General features: G+C 56.2%; 1 protein-coding gene across 1 annotated transcript; it reads left to right on the top strand.

Annotated features, from left to right (window-relative positions):
• The first annotated feature begins 662 nt into the window (after positions 1–662).
• Positions 663–8,869, top strand: PHF24 (PHD finger protein 24). Its single transcript, XM_054987513.1, has 7 exons — positions 663–1,049; positions 2,112–2,297; positions 4,628–4,706; positions 4,953–5,155; positions 7,009–7,175; positions 7,372–7,473; positions 8,770–8,869. The coding sequence occupies exons 1-7, from the start codon at positions 663–665 to the stop codon at positions 8,867–8,869; spliced, it is 1,224 nt and encodes a 407-aa protein (XP_054843488.1).
• The last annotated feature ends 14,512 nt before the right edge of the window (positions 8,870–23,381 follow it).

The raw sequence follows: 23,381 nt of genomic DNA, 5'->3' as shown, positions 1-23,381 counted from the left end.
GCACCAATCTTCTCATATATCAAAGTGCTCAGTGCAATAAATATATAACATTAATCCAAATTTAAAAAATATCAATTCATGTACAAAAGTACATTCTACCATCAAAGATACATCATCTGCTCTACATCCATACTTGGGGAACTGTTAGTTCCACGGGAGTCCCCGGTGTTTGGGCCATCTTTGCTGAATATAAGAACAAACGCTAATTATATTGAATTAAGAGACCTCCTTTTCCAACACAGACCCTCCTATAAGGATACAGTCTATGGTTAAAATTTCTATATTTTCCTTTGAATTTGATGGTACAATGTACTATTGTATATGAATTGATATTTTTGTATTTGGATTAATGTTATATATTTATTGCACTTTGATATATGAGCAGATTGGTGCTAATTAAGGTTCATTGAATGTTTAATCAGCCCCAAGTGTTGTTGTTGTTGTTCAGCAGGAAATGGGCGCTTCCCCCCAAAGGCCCATGCCAGGCTGTGGGGGCTTCTGGGGCAGCCTCTCATTCTTGGTGGGAAGGGATGAGCTGGCCAGGGGAGGGGGGCTGTGGACCTCAGCAGACGCTCCGCCATGCAGACCCTTCCCAGAGCTGGCTGCCTGCCCAGGACCCCTGGCCCCTTTTGTCAACCCCCTCCTCCCTTCTCCCCACAGCCATGGGGGTGCTGATGTCCAAGCGCCAGACCGTGGAGCAGGTGCAGAAGGTCAGCTTGGCCGTCTCCGCCTTCAAGGACGGGCTGCGAGAACGGCCTGCTGCCAAGCGCAAGTCCGAAGGAGCTGCAAGCCGGCGGGGGACCATCGAGGACGCAGTGCAAGAGCTGCAGGAGGAGGCAGCCCTGGAAGGGGGGTCTTCTTCAGGCCCCTCTCGGCAGGAGGACAGCAGGGTCCAGAGAGCTGCCTGGGAGAGGCTGCGGGATGGCCGAGGCGTGGAGCCGGAGGAGTTTGACCGTGCCAACTGCTTCACGCCACCAGCTTTTGCCCGCCCCACACAGGGGAAGCAGGATGACGAGCCCGTTGAGATCAGCCTGGAGCAGAAGGAACAGGTGGGCATCAGGAATATTCCCTGTAAAGAGGTGGAAGGGAGCGGTGAGCCAGCAGGGCAAACCCTGCGGGCACTGCCCCCGGAAGAGGCATGAGCAAGACCCCTGGCCCCCATGCCTTCTTGGTCCTGAATGGGGAGCAAGATCGGCAGGGCTTGCCCCAGACTCAGAGCCAAAACCCGGCAGGGACGTGAAGGTCGCTTTTTAAAGGATGGTGGCAGCCACGAAGCTCGGACCCCAGAGCAGGCCAGCCTCCTTTCCTGCCCACCAGAGAACAACACTCTGTGCCCGGACGAAGTAATCTAAAGGAGACCTTCGTTAAGAATAAGTCTTGGGTGGAGGAGAGAGAGTAAACGACACAGCAAAACATAAAGGCAGCCCCCCCCCCCAACCCTTCTCCAGCCAAGCCACCCAAACAAATACTTGGGCAGCACGATGAGGTGGGCACTGACCCCCCACACACGGGCCCTGCTGGCTCCCAGCCATCCACAGGAAGTTGGCATTCCTCTTGGGCCTGGCGACTGCTGGCAAGGCTCGGTATAGGCCCAGCTGACAACAGCACCAGCCCAGAGGCAACCGCTGCATCTTGCTTGGGGTGAGGAAGGCCTTGAACCAGCCCTAGCAACACTTCCGTGCTTTATTGCATGTGAATGTCCAGCCCTGTAAGGCAGGCCAGCATTATTTTCCCTATAAGGCAGATAGGGAGCTGAGGCTTATGTCGCTAAGGCCAGCCAGTGAATTTATGATGCAGGTAAGATTTGAACTGGGAACTGCCATCTCTTGGCTACATCAGCTCAGGTCCCGTCCTATAGCTGCAAGACGGGGCCCCTCTCCAGATGTTGTTTCAACATCAGGAGGGTCAGAGCAGAATCAAGGTTTGATCCCACTTGCGATCTCCACCGCATAGAATCTAAACGTGCGCATGTCTGAAGACTGCGTTAGGAAATCCCTTGCAAAGAAGTCTCCAACCCCGCTCGGGAGGCAGAGTTGGAGCGGCATGCCTTGGCCTCGCAGTGGTTGCTGCTGGATCCCCCGGACGGCCCTCCCCATTCCTCTCTCTTGCAGGTGACCAATGATGAGATGTGTGAAGTCTGTGAGGTGTGGACTGCAGAGAGTCTCTTCCCCTGCCGCGTGTGCACGCGTGTCTACCACGATGGCTGCCTGCGCCGCATGGGCTTCCTGCCTCAGGGCAAAGCCAGCGAGAGCATCGAGGCGGCCCACACCGAGACAGGCTGGAGCTGCTACCTCTGTGTAAGGCATGGGGGGGGTGGCATAAGTGCGTCCTCTGGAGGTATGGCGAGGTAGCTCGGTCTCTCCTGGGCAGGAGGGCGGGGTTGCCCCACTAGGTCGCCTGTGAAGGGTATTTTGACAAGCGACGCTAAGTGCTCCTTTATGGCAGTAGCACAAGGCGGGTGTGTGTGTGTGTGTGTGCTTGTGAATATGTCAGTGTTGCCCACCTCCAGATGGGGCCTGCAGATCTCCTGGAATTACAACGGATCTCCAGACAATGGAGATGAGTTCCCCTGGAGAAAATGGCTGCTTTACAGGGCATTATACCCCACTGAAGTCCCTCCCCTCCCGGTCCTCTTCAGGCTCCACTCTAAAATCTCCAAGAGTTTCCCAACCCAGAGTGGGCAACCCTAGAATATGCTTGACATGGTACGCCATGCCACGAGTACCATCGCCCCAAGAAACAGGGCTGTTCAGTGTGTTTGAATGGATTGTGTCTTGCTCCTTTGGGATTCACCCCCTTTAGCCAGATGACACCGTGGTGGGGGAGACCAGCAGCAAGGCTGGCGTAATTAAGAACTTGGAAACACTGGCACAAAAAGGTGCGAGACGAGGATTTCCTCCTCCACGTGGTGGCCATGTTCAGTGATGCCCGTTGGCTGAGGCCTCCTGCACCCGGAAGGCTCTCTTGAGAAAGTGGCCGCTTCTGGCACAGGCCCCGTGGAGAAGTGGCAGAGGCCTTCCTTGTGTGCCACCCTGGCTGATGGGTGGGGTGTGGGGGAGGGGTCACAGCCTATGGAAGGCTCCCTGCAAATACTTTGAAGGAAGACATCACAAACTCTGCCAAGTTCCCTCACCGCAGCGAGAGCAGGGGGGCTCGTATCATTTCTGTCTGTCAAGCAAAGGGGGGATCTGGTCCGGTTTTGGGATTTGGTATCCTGCAACTCTCAGCTGCCACTTTCAAAATGAAACAAGTTTCTAGCCCACAGGATCTTATGATGAAATTCTAGCAGAGTCTCAGCAGCACCTACGTAGAGGAGGCTGTCAAGCCAGAAGAGGCCCCAGGAACCTCCCAGAGCTTCCCAACTGGGGAGAGCAAAGCCCAAGGGACTTGATGCCTTCTGAAGGCATGGGCTCCGCTTGCAGGGTTCTTGTTTCCAGCCTAGAGAGCTCTCCGTGCACACTTAACCGGGAGATTTCCCACTGCTCCAATCATTTCACACCCTCCTGCTACCCCCTGGTCTCAGCCGCTGGATCCCAGAGCAGGGCCTGCCTGCCTGCCTGCCTGCCTGCCTGCCTGCCGGGACGGTCCTGCAGTGCCGGAGCTGCTTCCTGGCCTGCTCCGTACTGTGTCGATGGTCTGTGCAAAAATCCAGCCCTGCACCGCTCTAAAACTCATGGCTGAGGTTTTGGCAAAGATACATTTGAAAAACTTAATGGCCCTACAATACAGTCTCCGTAGTGGAACGTGTGGGGTGGTGTATTATATGGGGTGGTTGGTGATTGTTCTCTCATCTATTGCAAGCCACTTTGAGTCCACACTCAGTGGAGAGAAGCAGGGTAAAAGTATCCAAATAAGTAACTACCTCAACAGATGCAGCACATGCAACGGCAGCATGCATAGCGCATGGCATTCGGATGCTCATGCATTGCCATGGAAGATGCTGACATCTCCCCACTCCGAGGGATGGAGCTGAACTCTGGCAAAGCAGAGGGGTGTGGTGGGTGTAGAATTGCTGACCTCTGGGTGGGGCATGGAAGGCGCCTGGAATTAGAGCTGGACTCCGGACTACGAGGTCAGTTACCCTGCAGAAAATGGCTGCTTTGGAGGGTGGACTCTGTGGCATTCTGCCCCACTGAGGTCCCTCCCCTCCCCAAAGCCCACCTTGCCCAGAGTCCACCCCCAAATCTCCAGGAGTTTCCAAACCCCCAGGTGGCACCCCTGCCTGGAAAACCGAATCCCACCTGGGCCAGGCCTGTTCTCTCAGCCTAACCTGCCTCGTAGGACTGTTGGGAGGGGTGGGGCTGAGAGCATCTTGGAAGGAGGGAGGGATAAAAATATGTGTAACAAACGACTGATAATATTTTAATATGGCATATCCCCAGGAGTCTGGAGAACGGGGCCTGTCCCTCAGACAAACTCTCCTGATTCTGACATACTAGTGAATATTTGTTCTCCTTGCCTGCATTTCTGACATTATTTCCAGTTTTGGATCCTGTTTGGTCCGTGGGGTGGGGAGAAATGGGGCTTCCAAACTCTGAACCTCCAGAAACTTGGTTTCAAATTTCATGAACAAGGTCAGTGATGCCGGTCTTTTTCCTCTCGTTCCCCCCCCCCCCGCCCAACCCAGGACAACCTCAACCTTCTCCTCACAGAGGAAGAGATGCGCACCCTGGCCAGATCCTTCGAACAAAGCAAGGTCACCCCTGGTAAGGCTCTAGCGAGGGGCCTCCTTCCCCCCAACCACCCAGAGTCTCCCTTCCCACAAAGGAGAGGGGACTAGGGGAGGGGGAGCAGTGGGGCCCGATTGGCCCCTGGCTCGGGCTTCCCATGGCACAAGGCTGGGGTCCTGAGGGGCCACGGGAGCACACGGCAGTGGCAGCTCTTGGCGGTGGCCTTGGTAGTGCTTAGAAGGCTCCCGCTCCGTTGGCACTGCCCGTCTGGTGGCTCCGCAGAGAGTCAGCTGAGCCTGGATGATTTCCTGCGCCACAAGCGCCTGGCTGGCCAGCCGGAGGGTGAGCAACGCCGTGGCGAGGAGCAGGAAGAACGGGATGCCCTGCAGTTTGCCGCGCTGGACCCCGAGAAGAAGGGCCACGTCGAGTGGGCAGATTTCCTCTCGCACGAGTCCCTCCTGCTGCTGCAGAGAAGCCGCACTCAGGTACCTCCTGGGGGCCTAGCGGGGCGGGGGGTGGCAGGGGAGTCCGGGGCAGGTGAGGCCGACTCGTCCTGCATCCCCATCCTTCTCGAAACGTTTCTCCAGTTACCCGAAAGGAGATCCCCAGTCCCCCTCCAAGGGCCAGCCGGAGGCATCGTCTGCTTTGGTTCCTGTGTTTGGAGCAGCCGCAAGACTGGCCAAGGCAGGGGAGAATTCCTGCCGCACACAACACAGGCACAGGCAGACACTTCTTAAAAGCACACGGATCAGGAGGCAAAGCAGGGGCTGCACACTGAACTCACACACACACACCCCCAAGCTCATTTTCCATGCTGTGACGCAGGGGCGGAGCAAGGAGGCCTTTGGCCACAGGAAAGCATTGAAGAGGCAGCCCTTCCTCACTGGGCAGTGCGCCACATGCAACGGGCACAAGGGGTTTGGGTTGCATAAAAGAGGTCTTTTCAGGAGACAACTTCTTCAGAAGTTCTGGCAACAGCGTGATCAAGAGCTCGTGTAGAGTGCCTTTAATGCACCGCTAATGATGTGATCCAGGGGTCATTTCGTAGAAAAAGAATGGTAGGAACTCATTAGCATATCTCATTAGCATTTGCCACACCCCCTGACATCACTGGAAGTGTGTCAGAGGGCAACACCCACCCCTCAGGCCCCTTTCCCCAAAAATCTCCAGGTATTTCCTGAAAATAAAGCAGAATGAACTCAAAGCAGCTTATCCTCCTCTGGAGAGCCAGCCCGTGCAGCCCTACTTGCATGGACGCACTCACTCACTAGTCAGGAATGAAAATAAAGCAGCAGAATGAATTGGAGCAGCTTAGCCTCCTTTGGATATCCAGGCCCAGCAGCCCAGCTTGCACTCATTCACTCACTCTCTCTCTCTCACGAATGAAAATAAAGCAGCAGAATGAATTGGAGCAGCTTAGCCTCCTTTGGACATCCAGGCCCAGCAGCCCAGCTTGCACTCACTCACTCACTCACTCTCTCACGAATGAAAATAAAGCAGCAGAATGAATTGGAGCAGCTTAGCCTCCTTTTGAGGGGAGGCAGAGGGGAGGAAAAGGAATCACATGGGCAGGGCCAAAACCCACATGACCACTTTTCAGCTCTACCGGAACACTGTTCCGGCGTGTTCCGCCTCCAAATGAGCCTTGATGCGATCCCATACATGGTTAACTAGAACAACAGGATTTGAGTCCAGAGGCACCTTACAGACGGACAAGGTGTTCAGGGCATACACTGAATGCTCCCTTTGGGACCTTTGACTCTCTACCCTGAAAGTCTTGTTGGTCTCTAAGGTTCCACTGCAGACCAACATGGCAGACCTACTGGAAACCATCCTCCTTGGGAAAGATGCATGATGGACAGGCCTGCTCAAAGGATTCTTAGGGATCCATTGACCAATCAGAAGGCAGCCTCCATCTACCCCGACGAATGAACTAGTGTCCTAGGCCAGTGGGGGTGGGTGAGAAAAGCCCTTTGGACTTGTTTGCAGTGCTGAATTAAGTAAAGTCAGGGCATGGACTGGTTTAGCTGGCAGCCTGCAATGCCAGACTCTGGCCCCTTTGTGAGGATGCAGGTCAGTGGGGCGAGAAGGGATCTGGGGCAGCCTGAATGGGTGGGGCGCTGCCCCAGTGACCTGAATGGACCGTCCTCCACTGCAGCTAGAATGCAAGAGCCTGAAGCAAAGAACTGCCCTGAGTGGAGGAGGACCGGGGCTCCCTCCTGGGCTTCAAAGGCACTACCAGGGAGGGGCCGCCTGACTCTTGCAGCAGCCCCAGGGGCTTGCTCTTGGCACCGGTTCAGAGGCCACCTTCACGTGTCCCTCTTGCTTCCCTCCACAGAACTGCCTGCTCCGCCTGCTGACGGGCAAGGAGAGAGAGAGGGCACGAGCCACCTTTCTGGCCCTGGACCAGCAGGGGGACGGGCTGCTCAGTGAGGCAGAGTGTCGGCGCATCCAACACACGTGGGTCCGCAAGCGGCACAAGGAGACCCCCTCCTGCAACGTCAGGTAACGGGTTTTCTGGAGCGGCAAACCTAGCAGCTGCACGGCATGATCAGAGAGAGGCGGCCTTGCTAGGATCCCTCAGGGCGCCTCTGGAGATGTTGGTGTGCAGTTCTTGGAGGGCATGCGGCCACTTGGCGTGAGGCTGCTTGGCTGGCACCCTGCCCCGTCTAATCCTGGAGTGCCTGTTGTTCCCTTCCAGCATCAGCCACGTGGGCCCCATGTCGGAGAGCAGCCCAGCCAGCAGCGGCAGCAGCGAAAGCCAGGAGAAGGTGCTGCTGAGCTCAGAGCTGGAGGAGCCAAGGTAAGGGGACAGGGCAGCTTGCCCCGTGCTGCAGCTCAGCCTCGGAGGCGGCCTGGCCTGCTTCCGTGGCTGAGCTCATCCACAGGGGCAGAATAGCCGTGTTGACGACTGCTCCACTTGCAATGCTGCCCCAGGGGACTACACGTTTCCCTGACATGAAACAACCTGCGTGTAGAAATCTACGCCCTCAGCGAAGAGCTAGGCTAGATGACCCCAAGACACTTTTGAGAAGGCAGTACAGCAAATAGAGCCTTTTGCCCAGTTTGCTGCTTCTCTGTGTCCAGGGAACTGTAGGTTGGGTGGGGGGGCTTCACTTGTGCGATCTCCCGCTTGCAATCTGCGGTGGGCCTGTAGCCGAGAGGGCCCACCACGTGATCCTTCACATGGGAAGAGGGGTCAAGAGGTGGGGGCTCTATTCTCCACTGGCCGCGTGACTCGCTGTCAGAGCCCAGGCCCCTCCCCCGCCCACTCCTGCCTCAGTTTCCACAGACGTCCTGTCGCTTCCCCAACTGTTGGAGGGATGTGTCAACACTGCAATACGCTCAGCCTCATTAGGAGCTGTTGCCGCGGCAACTGTGGCTGGGAAGAGGAAGCAGGACCGTCTTCCCAGGGTAGGCGCTGTCACCCCGCTCAGCGGGGAGTGGTGGGCGAGATTGAAAGACGGAGGAGCCCCCGTGCAGCCGGGAGGGGCACCGGGAGGCCGTGGTGAGATCCAAGCAAGATGGCAGCCCTTCTGCCGCACCCTTTCTGCTGCCATCTGCTTGCCATTTCCCTCACCCGCTCACTTGCTAGGCCTGCCAGCTAGCTGTCGCTCAGAGCTGGAACAGACTGGCAGCAGAGCAAGGAGGGGCAGCCCCCCCCCACTTCTTAGGGCTCCCTGACACTTGCCAAAGGAATGGCGGGCCCACAGCAAAAGCAAAAGAAAGAGGTTTGGAGCCAGGCTGGCTGGGAAGGCAACCCCTGGCCAGTGCCAAAGATGAGACCGGGCAAGGCTGGCAGCAGATTGTGAAGGGGGCGGTGGGGCTCTATGAGCTCAGGAGAGGCCTTGGGGCACTTGAAGGGAGGGACCCTAGAAGCAGAAGGAGAGGCTGTTGCAGGCCCGGGGGCAGCTCAGGGGAGCAGGCAGTGGCTGGACAAAGGGTGCTGCTTTCACATCCCAGCTGGATGCTACTGGACCAGGCCAGCTCTGGTTGGGTTGCCATGGGGTCCTGTCCCTCCCGTGATGCTTTGTTGGGGTGCCCCAGTGCTGGCTCCCCCCAGCTCCATCTTGCTGACCTCTCCTCCTCTTCTCCACAGCCGGACTGTCGACTGGCCCACCTTCCTGAGAGAGAGCGCCATCTACATCCTTGCTGCGCGGCCCAACAGTCCCGCCATCCACCTCAAGCCATTGGCATAAGAGGGTTGCTGGCACCAGGCAGAAGGCTGGCAGGCTTGGCTCATTGGCAGGGGAGGGGGAGCACCGAATGCCCCAAGACCCTGTCTCACCCACTTGATTTCTATAGGCAGCACTTGATGGGCAGAGCGCCAAGGGAACTCAGCCTCCCTGACCATGCGGGGGGGAGTTGGATGGATCAGCCTCTGGCCTCTCCCCCCCCCACGCCATACATGTAGGCCGTTCCCTGTGTGGCTGGGACAGGACCCCAAATATTTGCCAAGACCTTGAAAACATCCACATTGTACTTCCTGGTTGGCTCCAAGAGCAACCAGCCTCCGCCCGCTCTCCATTCAGCTTGGCACATTTCATCCAGTCTGGCTGGGAAGGGATCGCATTCCAGCCTCCCATCCATGTTTGGCTTCCACTTAGCTTAGAGGGGCTCTTCAACCTTCTCCAGTCCACAAGAGAGCTGAGGAGATGCTCCACAGCAAGTTCTGTGTTTCCAGCTGGCCTGAAAGAGGACCAACCGCACATTGCCAGGCAGAGGACCCTCAGGGCAGCCTTTCGGGTTCCAATCGGGCCTGCGCTTATGCAGCACATCTGCATTCTGCCCACAAGAGGAACAAACACATGCGTCGTGGGCGCATTCTGATTTCCAATTGGCTCAAAGAAGATCGAGCATTTACATCACAAGAATGTCGCACCCCTCCGTCTCCTTTCTGTTGGTCCATGACATTGATGGCCTCGTGGAGAGGCCGGCGGAAAAGTCTGAGGGGCAATCTCAGGAGCAGGGCGGCGGGGGGGGGGGCAGAGGCGGGAAGGAGCCCCCTGTCTGCAGCTACTGGAGAGGTTGCAGCTCCTCTGGAGCGCTGCAAGGAGCATGTGTGCAGGGAGGACCCCCCCCTCCCCTGGAAGACAGAGGTGGGGGTGCAGTTGGTCTCCATTTCCGTTTTCTCTCCAGTTCAGCAGGCCAGAGAGCTGCCAGCACGGGGGGGGGGGAGTGCAGCCTACCCATTTCCAAGTGAAAAGGGAATTATTTCCACTCCTGAAAACCTCTCGCCGCAGTGCGCAGCAGTCACAATACTGGAACTGCCATTGCTGGCCAGAACCAGGGGGGTCCAGCCAGGTCTGCCCCCCACTCCCCACTGGTCAAGCAGATGCCTCTGAAAAGCTCAGGCAGAGAGGAAGAGGAAGAGAGATACCCCCCACACACACACCACCACACACGCACACCTGACAATCAGCCGGATTTGCCTCTGCGCATCGTCTTAGCTCCTATACACTCCCTGCAGCCTCCCAGCAGCCCAACATGCAGATGCACTGGGAGGGGACTGGACGAGGGCTGCTTGATGGGACCAAGGCCTGGCCCAGAGTAGCCATGTGGATGGTGGGGCACCGTGGGGAAGAGGTGAGGCTTCATGGTGACCCCCCCCCCCCCGCTTGCGTGCCCTGGGCCACTGAACCCTTCCGTTACTGAGCCCCAGTTTGAACCTCTTCCCGCCCCATCCCCAGCCCGACCTCCTCTGTCCCACCTCTGCTCAAGAACTCCGCCCCCCTCCCCTTTGCAGGAATGCTGGGAGGGTTTGCCGCCTGCCTCGCCCTGCTGTCAGTTTACACGGTTGAGGGCATGTATGCATCAAAGCAGAGGCCGACTGCCCTATCCAGAGTCAGTCCGCCGAGCCCAGCTAGCTGGCAGCCGCTCTCCAGCCGCCGCCTTTCTGCACCTGGCCTGATGAGATGCTGGGAACTGAAGAGAGAGGGGCTCTCGTGGCCTTGGGCATTGATGCACCAGTACAAAGCGGGGGTGGACGGTCTCCAACCAGGGACCTGGATTTTGGCTTCAGGAGCGGGAAGGAAGTCCAGCGCCGGTGTTGACCAGAGCAGAGCAGAAGGCCCGTTGCCCGAGATTTCTTCCAGGCCTTGTTGATCCAAAGGCTTCCTGCTCCCTGCCAGTCACAGGGAGGGACTGCCCAAAATCTGTTGCCCACCCCTGGTGCCTGCTGTGCTCAAGGGGGCCACGAGGCCTCCCATCCCAGGCTCTGAGGCAGAGGACCAAGGCCAGCCCAGCACCCCTCCTGGCACAGGGGCCGTCGGTCTTGACTGGGAAGTCCCGGCTGCCCACCCCCCAGGCACAGCTGAGAGCCTCAGGCCAGCCCCAAGAAGGATTCTGGCCACAGCTGCCAGGGGATCGCGCTCCTGGCAAGAAACGGCCACGCCCCTTGCCGGGCAAGGTCTTCCACCCAGGCAGCCTCCTGCCCTGTGATTGCGGCATCTCTCTCCTTCTGCGGGAAGAGCACCAGGATCCTGGCACCCTTGTCAAAGCAGGGCGTTATTTGGTGGGTGAGAGGGTGGGCTGGAGAGCCAGCTGGCAGAGCTGCTCTCCTTGAAAGGGGCTAAGGCGTCTCTCCCTCCCCCACTCCTCAACCCACCCTTGGCCAAGCACTCTTCTGCCCCAGGAGGTGGCCCCTTCTGCAAGGAGGTGGCCGCCTGGGCTAAGGACTCCCTGCTTCACACGCTCTTTGCTCTCTTGAATCAGTTATCCGAGGCAGAGAATTGATTCCCCTCCAGACACTGTTGCCTCCAACCCGTGGAGGCCGCCACCCCCACCCACCCCCCATTCCGTTCCGCAGTGCCACCAGGAGCCCATTACAACCCCAGGAGGAAGAAGCCCACCACAAACTCCTTCCTTCTGCCCCCCTGCCTAGTTGAAGCAGGTGGAAGAGGAGAGGGAGATATCGAGGGGGGGCAGTTTGAGCCCCCAGCCCAAGGTTGTGGGGAGGTTGGGGGTCTTAGGGCAGCCTCATGGCTCAAAAGCAGGCGGGCAGGTTGGTCCTCCAGAACAAAACTCACCAGGTCAGCAAAACAGCCTGCTTATTTAGGGCTAGCCGAAGTAAAGAAATAAACTTCCCAGGGCAGCCTCAGAGCTTCCAAGGTGTAAAGGACATGATTCTAATCCTGGAAGTTCCCCGTGAGCGGTCTTTTCATAGGACCCTGAAGGGAGGCAAAAGTTTGGGAGGAAGACGGAGGAAACTGGGCAGACCCCCCCCCCCTTGCACCTGCTCCTGCTCCGTTCTGTACCAAGGTTACCCAAATGCTGTGATCGGAATAAATTATGTAAATTAGATACTTTTTGTTTTGGCATGATTTACTTTGGTTTCACCAGCTACAAGAGAGGAGAAACTGCACAAAGCGGGGCCCCCACCCCCCACCAATTTTGCCATCCGCCAGCCTCCTGTCTAGAGCCATCGGCAGCAAAAACGACTCTTTGTTAAAAGGCTCGATGCCAACTCCGGATGTTGCGCACAAGTCCTCCTTTGCAAGGTGCCAGCACGGGTGGGCTGCAGAGCCTGGAGTGCATCTGGCCCCCCACCCACATAGCCCCGCTGCAGTCGGGGGCCTTCTACAGAGCCGCCTTTTAGCCCCATGTCAAGTCCACGTCCCTCACAGCACAGAAGAGCCGGCCTGGCGGCTCCTTGTTTCTACATGCAGACCACTCTTCCACTCTTGCTGACTGCCCTGGGAGGAAGGTGTGAAGGGAGCCCGCTGGAAACCATGACAGAGAGACCGGGGCTGCCTTGTTCAGCCGCCTCCACCACAGGAGCCCCTGAGCCTGCTCTGGGGCTGTTTTCATCAGCCAGCCCCTCCTATCTCTGTTCATAACATGGCCTGAGAATTAGAATCCCAGACTGCAGGAGGCTCACAGCCGAAGGAATACTGGGGGGGGGCGGGTTCTGGCCCCCAAAGCACAGGCAGGCGGACTTTGATGCTCCTCCAGAAATAACTCCCAAACACCTGGAAGTTGAGCCTCCCTCTGCTTTTTGCCAGTGCGCCAAGAAATAACCTATGCAGCCGAACATTCCCCACCCCACCCCACCCCACCCACGCAGGAATTGCCAGCTGTAGCTGGACTCTGGACCGGCCAGCAGTATCTCTCCTCTAGGCTCAGAGTCGCCCAGCCGTGCAACCAGCTCCATAGGGCTGCTCTGTACTGCGGCCGAGGGGGAGAGAGAAGTCGGTCAAGGTTAGAGCCAGCAGGAAGGAGCTGTTCCCTTCAGCGTTGCTGCTTCCCCGGCCAAGAGCCGGCTGCCAGGAAGCAAATGCTTTGAGCCTAAGAGTCCTAGAAAGCGGAGGGCAGAGTTCTCTCAGCAGCACTCAGGAAGACGCTGCCTCCCTGGGACAGGTTTGTGCGGAGGGAGGAGAGGCCAGCATTCGCAAAAGTGATTAAAAGCGAAAGCCGGCTCTGGGACCCTTCCAGCCGAAAGAGCAGAAAGATTCAAAGAGGAATCATTTGGATTACAAGGAACCTGGATTTCCACGAGGCCCTTCCACACATCATGAAAAGCACAAGCGATGGAGGAGCCTTCAGCCAAGCAAGGCAAGGGGTCCTCTGGCCATGCGCAGAGGGGAAGGGAACCCTCCCACAGACCGCATGAGGGGTCCAAGGGGCCTGAGGCAAGGCTGAATGGGCAGGAGGACAACTGGCTGGACAGACTGAGGAAGCCATGATGTGGGGCAGGGCTGGGGGGGCCGATGTCTCCTGCCACCCTGAGTAAGTCCCTCGCGCTACCAGCTAGTCCCCATCCAGGCTGAAAACCTGCCGTGCCGCCTTCCCGCATCCTTCCATGGTGGCACACGGAGCAGGGAACTGATCCCAAGTCACCATGGATTGGGGCCAACCAGGTGCACAGCTGCTAAGAGAGCTCTCGGGTCACAGCCTGTTTCTGGTGCAACCCTATTCCATGCCTGCAACCTTTGCACCCTGCAGGCCCTCGGGGCTTCCTCCCTGGCCGCTGTCATTTCACGTGCTCAGAACGGAGCGGGAGCCAGTGGAGCTGCCTTGGCTGGCAGGTGGCCCCAAGCGGGCTGCCTCTCAAGGGCAAGAGGCAGCCCATCTAGCCCTGCTGCGGCCGAGCTAAGTGGTCATCCATCATGCAAGGGTGGCTTTCATAAAAAGGCACTTCACAAGGACAGGATAATAGAGGGCAGCTCCCCTTCCAGCAGATCAAAGGGGCAGGAAGCAGAAGGACACTGCAGAGGCACGGCAGCCACGGCTCTGCTGCCAGCAAAAAGTGCTTTTGTCACCAGTCCCCCGTTTTCATCCATGCATCCCAGCCTGAGTGCAGGTACTGCACGCACAACACCATGAGCAAGGCCCAGCCCCCCTGAAGCAAGCAGAGACCATGTCGAATAGCCACGCGGTATTGTGTCCCCAAACAAGAAGCCTTTGGGGGCAGGAGGGACCAGGGAGGCCCAGTAGTAACAGCTGTGCAAACAGAACTAAAGCAATTAAGCCACGTGGGGCTAGAAGACGAAGACGCTGCTCCCTGTATTGTTCTTGACCTGGTAATGTACAGTTCCAGTTCAATTGCCTTGTGACAGCCGGGAACATCCGATTGAGACCTGCCTGTTGTCCCAAAATTCCTGCCAAAGGTATGACTTAGTGTCATGCCTTCAGAGCTGATGAAGGCAGCTCTGCCTCTGAAAAGCTTATGCCCTGGAAATCTAGTTGCTTTCTAGGATGCCACTGGTCTCGAATCCCGCCGTCATGCCTTCAGTTTCCTAACTTGGTCTTAGTACTGGTCCCTGGTCATTCAGTCAGTACACTCCCCGTTCTATAGATCTCTCCGGATAATTCACCCAATTCCCAAGCCGTTCCTTTGCTCTCTCTTGCAATCCCTTGTTTCCTGAAAAGATCCCATGTTGGCCAAAGGGCCCCAAATCCTACAGCTCGCCTGGCTTTTGAGCCAGTAATCTGAATCTGATTTTGACGGCAACTTGGACTGCAACTCGGGTTCCCAGTGCAGCAGACCCTTCCCGCTGCCATCCTGATTTCTACTCAGACTTGGAAAGGTGTATCTTTGCTCTCCATCTTGGTCCCTCTCCCTTTATTTTCCAGTCCACACTGCACCACACCAAAAATGGGCATTTAGCTCCCCTCTCCTAGTTAGGACCTCGTACCTGGAAGAGTGGACACCCCTCCTTCTCTGTCTTGTCCCCCCTTTTCCCCACATTTACACTTACAGCTTAAACACAAATTTAGTATTGCTAGTATTGGCTTAGGATAACTCCCCCCCCTCCCTAATACTGTACTAAATCTCTCAATAAACTCCGTATTTCTTTGAAACCTTTAAAACTCATCTCAATGGCCCGTTTCCTACTGCATGTGCCTCCTCTTTAGGTAAAAAAAAAAAAAATCTGTTTCCCACTCCCTGCACAAATATGCAGGCCCATGACCTGTGTCAGTCCGAACACATGTCCACGCAGAGGGTGTGGTAATACTTTGGCTGGGACCTCCCATTTCCTCCAGCTTGCCTCCACCACCACTGGGTCAGCATCTTGCCAGCCCCCAGATTCCTTCTCCACAGCCTTCTGCCTCACATCTTCAGCTCAGACCCTGGCTTATTCCCCTCCTTCCCTTTCAACAGCTGCCAGGTGAAGCACCCCAGAATCCAGAAAGGGGGATATTGGGGGGGGGGGAGAGCCTCTCATTTGTCAGCGGCATGACTTACACCAGGAGCCATTTGGAGCTAAGGAAGGCCATGGAGTTTTAGGCTAGGTGTTGAGTTGGCACCACACACACCCCGCGTATACCCCTCGTGCCCATCCTTATATCTGTAACACTTCAGCAGAACATGGTTTGCCATGGCTCAGTGGAAGAGTATCTTTTTGGCACGCAGAAGATCTCAGGATGGATTCCCTGGTTGCATCTCCAGCTAAAAGGAATCAGGCAGATGGTCATGTGAAAGGCCTCTGCGTGAGACCTTGAGATCCACCACCAGTCTGACCTTGATGGACTGAAGGGGTCTGGTTCCGCTGAAGGCAGCCCCCCTGTGCTCACGGCCTGAGAGCAGCTGGCTCCATGAGCCTGTGGCTTCTCTCCTGGAGCCTCCTGTCATTTGTGGATCAGTGTCAGGCAGCTCAAGCCGAGGCGCGCACAGCCTCTCCACCCGCAAATATCCCACTTTTCTATTTCGGAGGAAGCTCAAGGCAAAGGACATGCTAAACTCACCCCTACCCAGACAACACGTAATGCAAATCAAGAGCTGACTGAGAATTTCAGAGCCATTCTCCACTGGGAGAAGCCCTCCTAGACTGCTCTGCTTGCTTTCCACTTAAAACCAAGGGTGGGCGCCTTAATTGTGGCACTCTGGAAGGAAGTGCTGGGCTCCAGCCCTCCAATGGAATCTCCAGCTGCTGGAATGGAAGACGACCATTCCGCTATCCCATCAGATGCAACAAATTGGGGAGGGGGTGCCAGGTCATGCTGTGGGGTGTAGCAGCTGGCCAAGTAATAGCACCCTGGAAAGCAAAGGTGGGGTGGGGGCCGGAACTCTTTGGCCTTGCAAAGCAACATCACAGCCAGGGGAGAGGCAGCAGCTAAACTGCAGTCTCACTGAAGGACTCACTTGCCACCCATAACAAGCCAGAGGAAAGCAGGGCAGAGAGGAAATCCTTGTGAAGAAGAAACAGGAGCCTTTGGGAGGCAGTGCCAGAGGTGGCCTTTTCCCACTAGCGCTTAGAGCAAGTTGGTTCAAGAAGGGAACCAGCTCTCATGTAGCCAGGAAGACCATGTCCCTGGAATCGGGAGGGTGAAATAAAAGTGTTTTCTGTGGGCCAAGCTAAAAGTGACGAATGACACGTGAACGGCAAGTGAACAGACTCACGTGTATTCCTCCCTGTTCACTTGCGCTCCACTTGATCTCCTACGTGATCAAGTGGAGCGCAAGTGGACAGGAAAATCAAAAAGAGTCCAGTAGCACCTTTAAGACTAACCAATTTTATTGTAGCATAAGCTTTCGAGAATCAAGTGGACAGGGAGGGATACACGCGAGTCTGTTCGCTTGCCGTTCAAGTCTCATTCGTCACGTGTAGCTTGGCCCTGTCTGTTGCCAGACCCCAGGTCGCACGTGCAGAAAGCGGCTGGGTAGTTCGAGCCGCATCAACCTGGTGGGAACTCTCCGTGGTGCTGAAGACAGGGCAGGCGGTGTAACCGTGCCAGAGAGCGCGCCATTCAGCACCAGCCACCCTGCAGCTGTTCCTCTCACACTGCGGGACAGGCAGGAACGGGAAGCGTGGCCTTGAGGAAGGGAGCTCACACAGGGTCTGGAGGGGGGCTGCCCAGGGAGAAGGCAGGCGTGGCTGGACATGCTCAGCTGGAGAAGGCCTCAGGACAGCCAGGATGCCCCACTTACCTCTCCGTTCCTGGCATTCCCATTATGAAGTTTCTCGCTAGAAGAAAGCATGTAAGATGGCTGGGAAACTACTCTAGCTGGACAAGACTTGTCTGCTTCCTCCTACTCCTGGGGTGCTACCCTGACAAGGAGGGGCATAAAGGCAGGGGAGCGCTGGTGAAACAGCTTCCTTCCAAAGCCAGCCCAGGAGAGGGACCTGAAGGCCGGGAAGGAAGCGTCCTGAGCAGCAGGCCTTGTGTGGCCCATTCCATCACTGCACGTAGAGCCAAGTGGCCGGGAAATACTCATCCCAGAGCCTTGGCTGTGCTGGCCCACCACAGCTAGAAACCCAACCTGCGGTCCTCCGGCACTCACCTGAAGTCCAACTATAGCTCACAGTCTCAGGTAAGAATCACCTGCCCCCTGGCTGAGGGAGTCCTGGGCCATCTCTTTGGCCCACAGATGCTCCCTCTTCTGTTACGCCACTGCTTAGTGTAACGCCCTGTTCAGAGGAGCTTGCTCCCCTCTAGTGTAGCACACATCACTCCCATGAAAGCCTGCAGCACCATCTCGTGGCTAGTCCTGGAAGATGTTATTCTTGAAAAAAGGTTGTTGTAAAACATGTGCGCTCCAGAGACCTTTAAATCACAAAGCAGCCCCCTCTTGCGCCCCTTTCTCTCAGCCTACCAGTATTCCTGTTTGCAGATCTCACATGAAGACAAGGGTGACTTAGTAACCTAGTGTGTTGGTGGCAGAGCGCACACTTGGATCCTTTTCTCCAGAGAGCCCTAAGGCAGCCCCAGCTCCTGAACTCCAGTTTGTTCCTGGGAACTGACACGGAAGATCTCAAGGGAAAGATCTCAGCCCAGCCAGCTCAAGACTTTGCGATGGAGTGGTCCTGCGTGGAGTACATCTCGGGGTCAGCTTCAGCCCTGGCTACTCCCGATGAGGGTCACCGCAAGCCTGGAAACCTTTTAAAAGAGACCACTTGGGCTCTTCCTGCCTTTCCTCCAAGGCCTGTGCATGGTAATGCTGGACTAGTAGGAAAGACACAAAGACGCCATCACTGAATGAACTGTGGCTTATTTGACATACTGGCCGAAGACTAAAAGGAATGATAGAGAGTTGGTTACAGATGTGACGAAAAGAACTGAACCCCTTACAAACAGTTTCATGGTTGAAAAGAAATGGAAGTACTTGGTTATATGGAAATACAACACAATCGAGCCTACTTTTCTGTTTTTACCTCCCTAAACAACCTCCTGCTAAGTCAAGATGGATGGCCGTGTTTGTCTGTAGCAGTAGAAAAGAGCAAGAGTTCAGTAGCGCCTATAAGACTAACAAAACTTGTGGCAGGGCATCAGCTTTCATGAATCACAGCTCACTTCTTCAGATATCTCTGATATTTGTGACTCACAAAAGCTCATACCCTACCACAAATTTTGTTAGTCTTATAGGTGCTACTGGACTCTTGCTCTTTTCTACCCTCCTGCTCAATTGTCTAAATTCTTCTACAGCTATAAAATCATAGCACAAAATTCACGTCCAGGGGCCCTGTAAAGACCAATGATATTTCCCAGAGTATACGCTTTCATGAGTTAAGACTTACTTGGGCAGGTACAAATGAGGATGAAGATCCATCCGCCCTGACATCCAGCTGAGCAGCCGGGAGTGGAGTCACCAAGAAGGGACCAGTTGGAGTCAGGAATGCAGAGCAAAAACCCCTCGATTAGAAGTAGGAAACACGCACAGAGGAAATGTGGGAAAACAGCAGCTGTAACCGGCTGAGAATCCCATGTCCCTGTTCAGCCCTGGAGGGTTCGTTGCCCTGAATGTTAAAGAATTCTAGTTCAGTCTAAAGCCACAGCTACCTACTAGAGGTTCAGGAAGAGCACTGGAACCAAGCTGGTTAGAACTCCAGAAGTATTCATTCCACATTCCCTAACCAGCTTGGCTAAATGTACCTGATGCTTTTGACCTGTACCCATCTTTCTCATACTTCTGGCAGCCGAAGTATGAATATAAGTTTAGTTTAATATCTAATATTTTTTTCTTAACACCCCTGGTGGTACCCAAAACATTGCTCTCTGTCTTTTCCGCTGTCCGGTAACTTCTCTCTCCAAGGGCATTACACTGTTGCCAGACTGGCTTCCTTGCCTCACAGGGAAACCATCCATGAAACCTGGCACGTGTGGGGGAGAAGGGGGGAGAACAAAGACTCTCCTCTTCTGAGTGGAGCATTCACAAGAGCCCCTCTGAGTTGAGGGGCTTCTCTCTGGCATCTCCTCTGCCAGCCAGGCCAGGCCAGGCCAGGCCAGGCCAGAGCTTGCATTGAGGAGATGCTTGAAAATGGCAGGTACAGACTGGTGGTGTGGGGCTTGGTGTGGTACACTTCCATTTTCCCTAATCCCCCTAATCCCTTTCTTATCAAAAGCCCTCAAGGAGACCAACACAAAATTACAATAATTTTAATTAAAAATCAGCAAGTGGTAAGAAATAGCCACAGGAAGCTAGGAGTTCACCAAAATGCATGAGCAAAAGTGTTCCCACTTGGTATTTAAGAGCTAGTAAGCTAGGTACCGTCCACACCTCGCTGGGGAGGAAATTCTTCACCCCCCTGCCCTTCCAGCCTCAGGCGGTAAGGCACTCCAACAGGGCTAGCCAAAGGCTTTCAAAAGCCCAGTCCTGAGCAACTGAGAGGTTACGCCTGTTGACTGGCCTAGCCGCAGCTCATTCTAGGTCACTTTCCAAAAACGGCTCCAGCCTTTAAGATTGCCCAGAGCTAGAAAGAAATGCCAAGAGGCAGGCTCAGCATGAGGAACTTTTATTGCAAAAGATTAAAACCAAGAACGCTGCGCAAGAGCAGGCGGTCCCTGTTGACTGTCTCTTGGGGAGGCCCGCTCAGGCACCAGCAGGCCCGCTCCACCCACTCTCAGACCAGCCTGCTGTGGGGGAGAGCTCAGCAGAAGAAGCCCACCACGAGGAAGGGGCTTGTGGAAGTGCTGGCTTTGGGGGTCTCTGGCAGGGAGGAAGGGGGCAGAGCTCAAGGAAGGGGAGAGGAGGCTGCCAGGCAAAGCTATGGCCAAGGAGGGGACTGGAGGCTGCTCCCGAGAAGGCACTGCAGCTGGGGCGAGGGAAACATCCCTGAATGGGCCACGAGTGGTGGGGAGACATAGGGCAGGGGGGTGCCTGGAGGGCAGAGGAGCTGGAATGCCTCTCCAGGGGACAGCTGAGCTAAAGAGGACAGAAGAGCTTCTGCAGAATGGCCAAGCCCATCCCTGGCAGGGGTGTTAGGCAGCCGGTGACACGTGGAGGGGGGTGGAGGAGCAGCAGCAGAGGGGCCAGGCTGGCTCCCCAGAGGAGGCCGGCTGCAAGCCTCCCGGTGGGCTGTCGGGGGTGGGGTCAGAGGGCCTGCCGTGGGGGCCGCCTGGGTCGACAGAGACGGCAGGCTGGCGGCAGCAGCAGTGTCAGAGGGACTGGGCCGAGCAGAGGAGGGCTCATCCCCCAGACAGGCTCGATCACAGGTGGGCTCTGCCATCAGCTGGGAGGAGAGCGATTTCCCCGCAGGCTCCACAGGGGTGTAAGCGTGGGCCTGCTGGTACTGCCAGGGCAGGGCACGTGCAGGCCTCAAAGGCTCATAGCAGGGAGATGCCAGGGGGAACTGGAGTGGCTCTAAAGCAGGCACCATGACCACAGGCATGGGGTGGGTGGCGGAGAGAGGCAGGCAAGGGAAGCCCACAGGCTGGAGGGGCGCAGCCAGGGAGATGGCGGGCTGAAGAGGTGACTGGGGCCCCCAGGGGTACGGGAATAAGGAGACGGGAGGGGGGGCTTGTTCAGGACAGGAGGGATAGAGAGGCAGCGGACAGGACTCCGGAGGACACTGGCCCTCAGGAGGCGGCGGGGGCTGAGCTGCCAGAAGGGGCTCGGGGATGTCAGCCCCAGCTTGGGGTCCCAATGCTGGCTCAGCCTCCTTTTGTTTCATGGCAAAATAAGCAGTCCTGTACACCACACACCTGCAGCCTTCGGACAAAGCCCACTCCTCTGCCCCCTGCTCTCTTTGCCCCCCAGGTGGCCAAGCCAGCCTTTCACACCGCTTGATCTCCAGTCCAGTGAGAAGACAGTCTGGATCCTGGTCTCTCCAGCCACTGGGGGGCCCAAGGCACTTGGGCAGGGCTGGAAAATCTCTTCCCTCTGGGGTTCGTTGGGGCCTCTTGGGGTGAGCACCCAGCCCTGAGAAAGGCAAACACAGTGGGGTTGGCTTCAGAGGAGGGAAGTCCTAGCCCAGGGCAACACCAGGGCAGTTTCAGGAGCCCCAAGGCCACTCTTACTTGGCAGGCCAAGCAGGGAGGGAAGAGTACTCCTGTCCTGGCCAACCCCCTCCTCCCAACAGCCAGGGCAGAGCCTTCTCTCATTTGACATCATAAAAAAGAGTCCAGTAGCACCTTTAAGATGCATGCATCTGACGAAGAGAACGTGATTCTCGAAAGCTTATGCTACAATAAAATTGGTTAGTCTTAAAGGTGCTACTGGACTCTTTTTTATTTTGCTACTACAGACTAACACGGCTAACTCCTCTGGATCATCTGACATCGGTGACAAACTGCAGCTAGCCCAGATTTTATCTACTTCAAGCCATCTTCAAGCCAGAGATTAAAAGGACACGTACACGTCACACTGAAGGCTCTCCTGCACCACTGTTGGCAGAACATACCAGGCAGCCAACGCATGAGCCTCTGCCCCATGCTTCTTGGCCCACATGTCCTGCAGCATGGAGCCGCTTCAACAGCGTGCACGCCCATCTGCCGGGGTGGGGGCTGTGACTAGCACAAGTCTGTGCAATGGCTGCTACTTGCACGCACGCTTCTCCAGAACGGGACTGCACCACTCGAGCGCTCCCCTGGAGAGGGCATGAAGATCACCGCAGTCTTGGGTGGCTTGTGAAGGGAACTAAGCAAATTGCTAGAGGAAAGTTCTGTCCACAGCTACTTGCTACTGCAGCCGAGCAGAACTTCCAGGTTCAGGCGCAGTATACCTCTGAGACCAGGTGTCAGGGAAGCAAGAGGGACAATCCCCCCTCTGTTCCCTGCATGGCCCCCAGGCAAATGGAGGCACAAGCAAACCTGGCCTCTAGGATCTGGCTGGCCCAGGAATCTGATGGTTGCAGACACTGAAGTGCAGAAGAGCTACGTTAAGAACATCAGAAGAGCCCTGCTGGGTCAGACCAGCAGGCCATCTAGTCCGGCTTCTTCACGCAGTGGCCAACCAGTTACTCTAGAAGGCCGGCACAGAGAATAGAGGCTGAGGCCCTCCCCTGATGCTGCCTCCTGCCACTGGGATTCAGAGGCTGACTGGCCCTAAATGCGGAGGTCCCCTTTGGGCAACACGGCTAGTAGCCACTGACAGGCCTCTCCCTCCATGGTTCTGTCGGATCCCCCTTTAAGCCCGTCTATGCCTGTAGCCATCACAACATTCCAGAGGGTGACCAAGAAAGCCAAGGAGTTGAGTTAAGGGAGGGGGGAGCAACATGTTTATGAAGGCTCCCCCCTTTCCCCAGGAAAAGCCTCCCACCAGAGATCTCACCCTTCTCCATCCCAAGCGCTTCACCAGCCAAAAGCGATTTCCAGTGCTGAGATGGACCTGTGGTGCCTGGTTTGTCCTCTTCCAGGGCAGAGGCTTGGCTGGCCTGCCTGCCAGCCCCCGAAGTGCTCCCTGCTGGCACCTGCAGCCCTGGCTTGAGTTTCTCCAGCTGCAGCACGAACTGGGTAGCCTCATAGGTCAGGATGGTATGCAGCAGCTCGCTGTAGAAGGGGCAGGCTCCCAGCCTCCCCCGCAGCCGGGCAGTGATGTAGCGGTTCAAAAGGAAGTTGGCTTTGATGCGGCACTGCTCGGGGGAGCGGCGGACGCCTGCACACATCACTGATGCAGACAAGACATGTGGACAGGGCGCACCACTTGAGGCCGGGTTGGCCAAGGCCTTCCATGCCAACAGCAGGCTCTTCTCTTCTTCCTGGGACCAGACTGGATCCCCCAGTCAGAAAGAAGAAAGGGGAGAGATGTTAGAAGCCGCAAGCAGAAAGCAGCCCTCACGCAACAGAGCTGCTCCCCGGGCGCATCCCAGCCACCAGGGCTTGCAAACTCTCACTGTTCATTAGTTGCTTCTCAAAGTGTTCAAAGCAATGCTTGAGGCACACGGCCGGCCTGGCCCCCTGGATCCATGCTGTGGTAACATCAAGACTTGACTATTGTAATGCACTATTCATTGGTCTCCCATCTAAGTTAACTAGGAGGCTCCAATTGGTGCAAAATGCTGCACCTCGACTGTTATCAGGAGCGAGCAGGAGCTTGAACATCACTCCCATCCT

The sequence above is a fragment of the Eublepharis macularius genome, chromosome 8, assembly GCF_028583425.1.
Source record: "Eublepharis macularius isolate TG4126 chromosome 8, MPM_Emac_v1.0, whole genome shotgun sequence".
NCBI lineage: Eukaryota > Metazoa > Chordata > Lepidosauria > Squamata > Eublepharidae > Eublepharis > Eublepharis macularius.
This window is presented reverse-complemented; position numbering and strand designations above follow the sequence as displayed.

Excerpts from the sequence above, each read along its gene's own strand:
- PHF24 (XM_054987513.1), top strand. The coding sequence starts at position 663 with ATGGGGGTGCTGATGTCCAAGCGCCAGACCGTGGAGCAGGTGCAGAAG. Across the intron at positions 5,156-7,008 it reads TGCAGAGAAGCCGCACTCAG|AACTGCCTGCTCCGCCTGCT; the intron begins GTACCTCCTGGG and ends TTCCCTCCACAG. Across the intron at positions 7,474-8,769 it reads TCAGAGCTGGAGGAGCCAAG|CCGGACTGTCGACTGGCCCA; the intron begins GTAAGGGGACAG and ends TCTTCTCCACAG.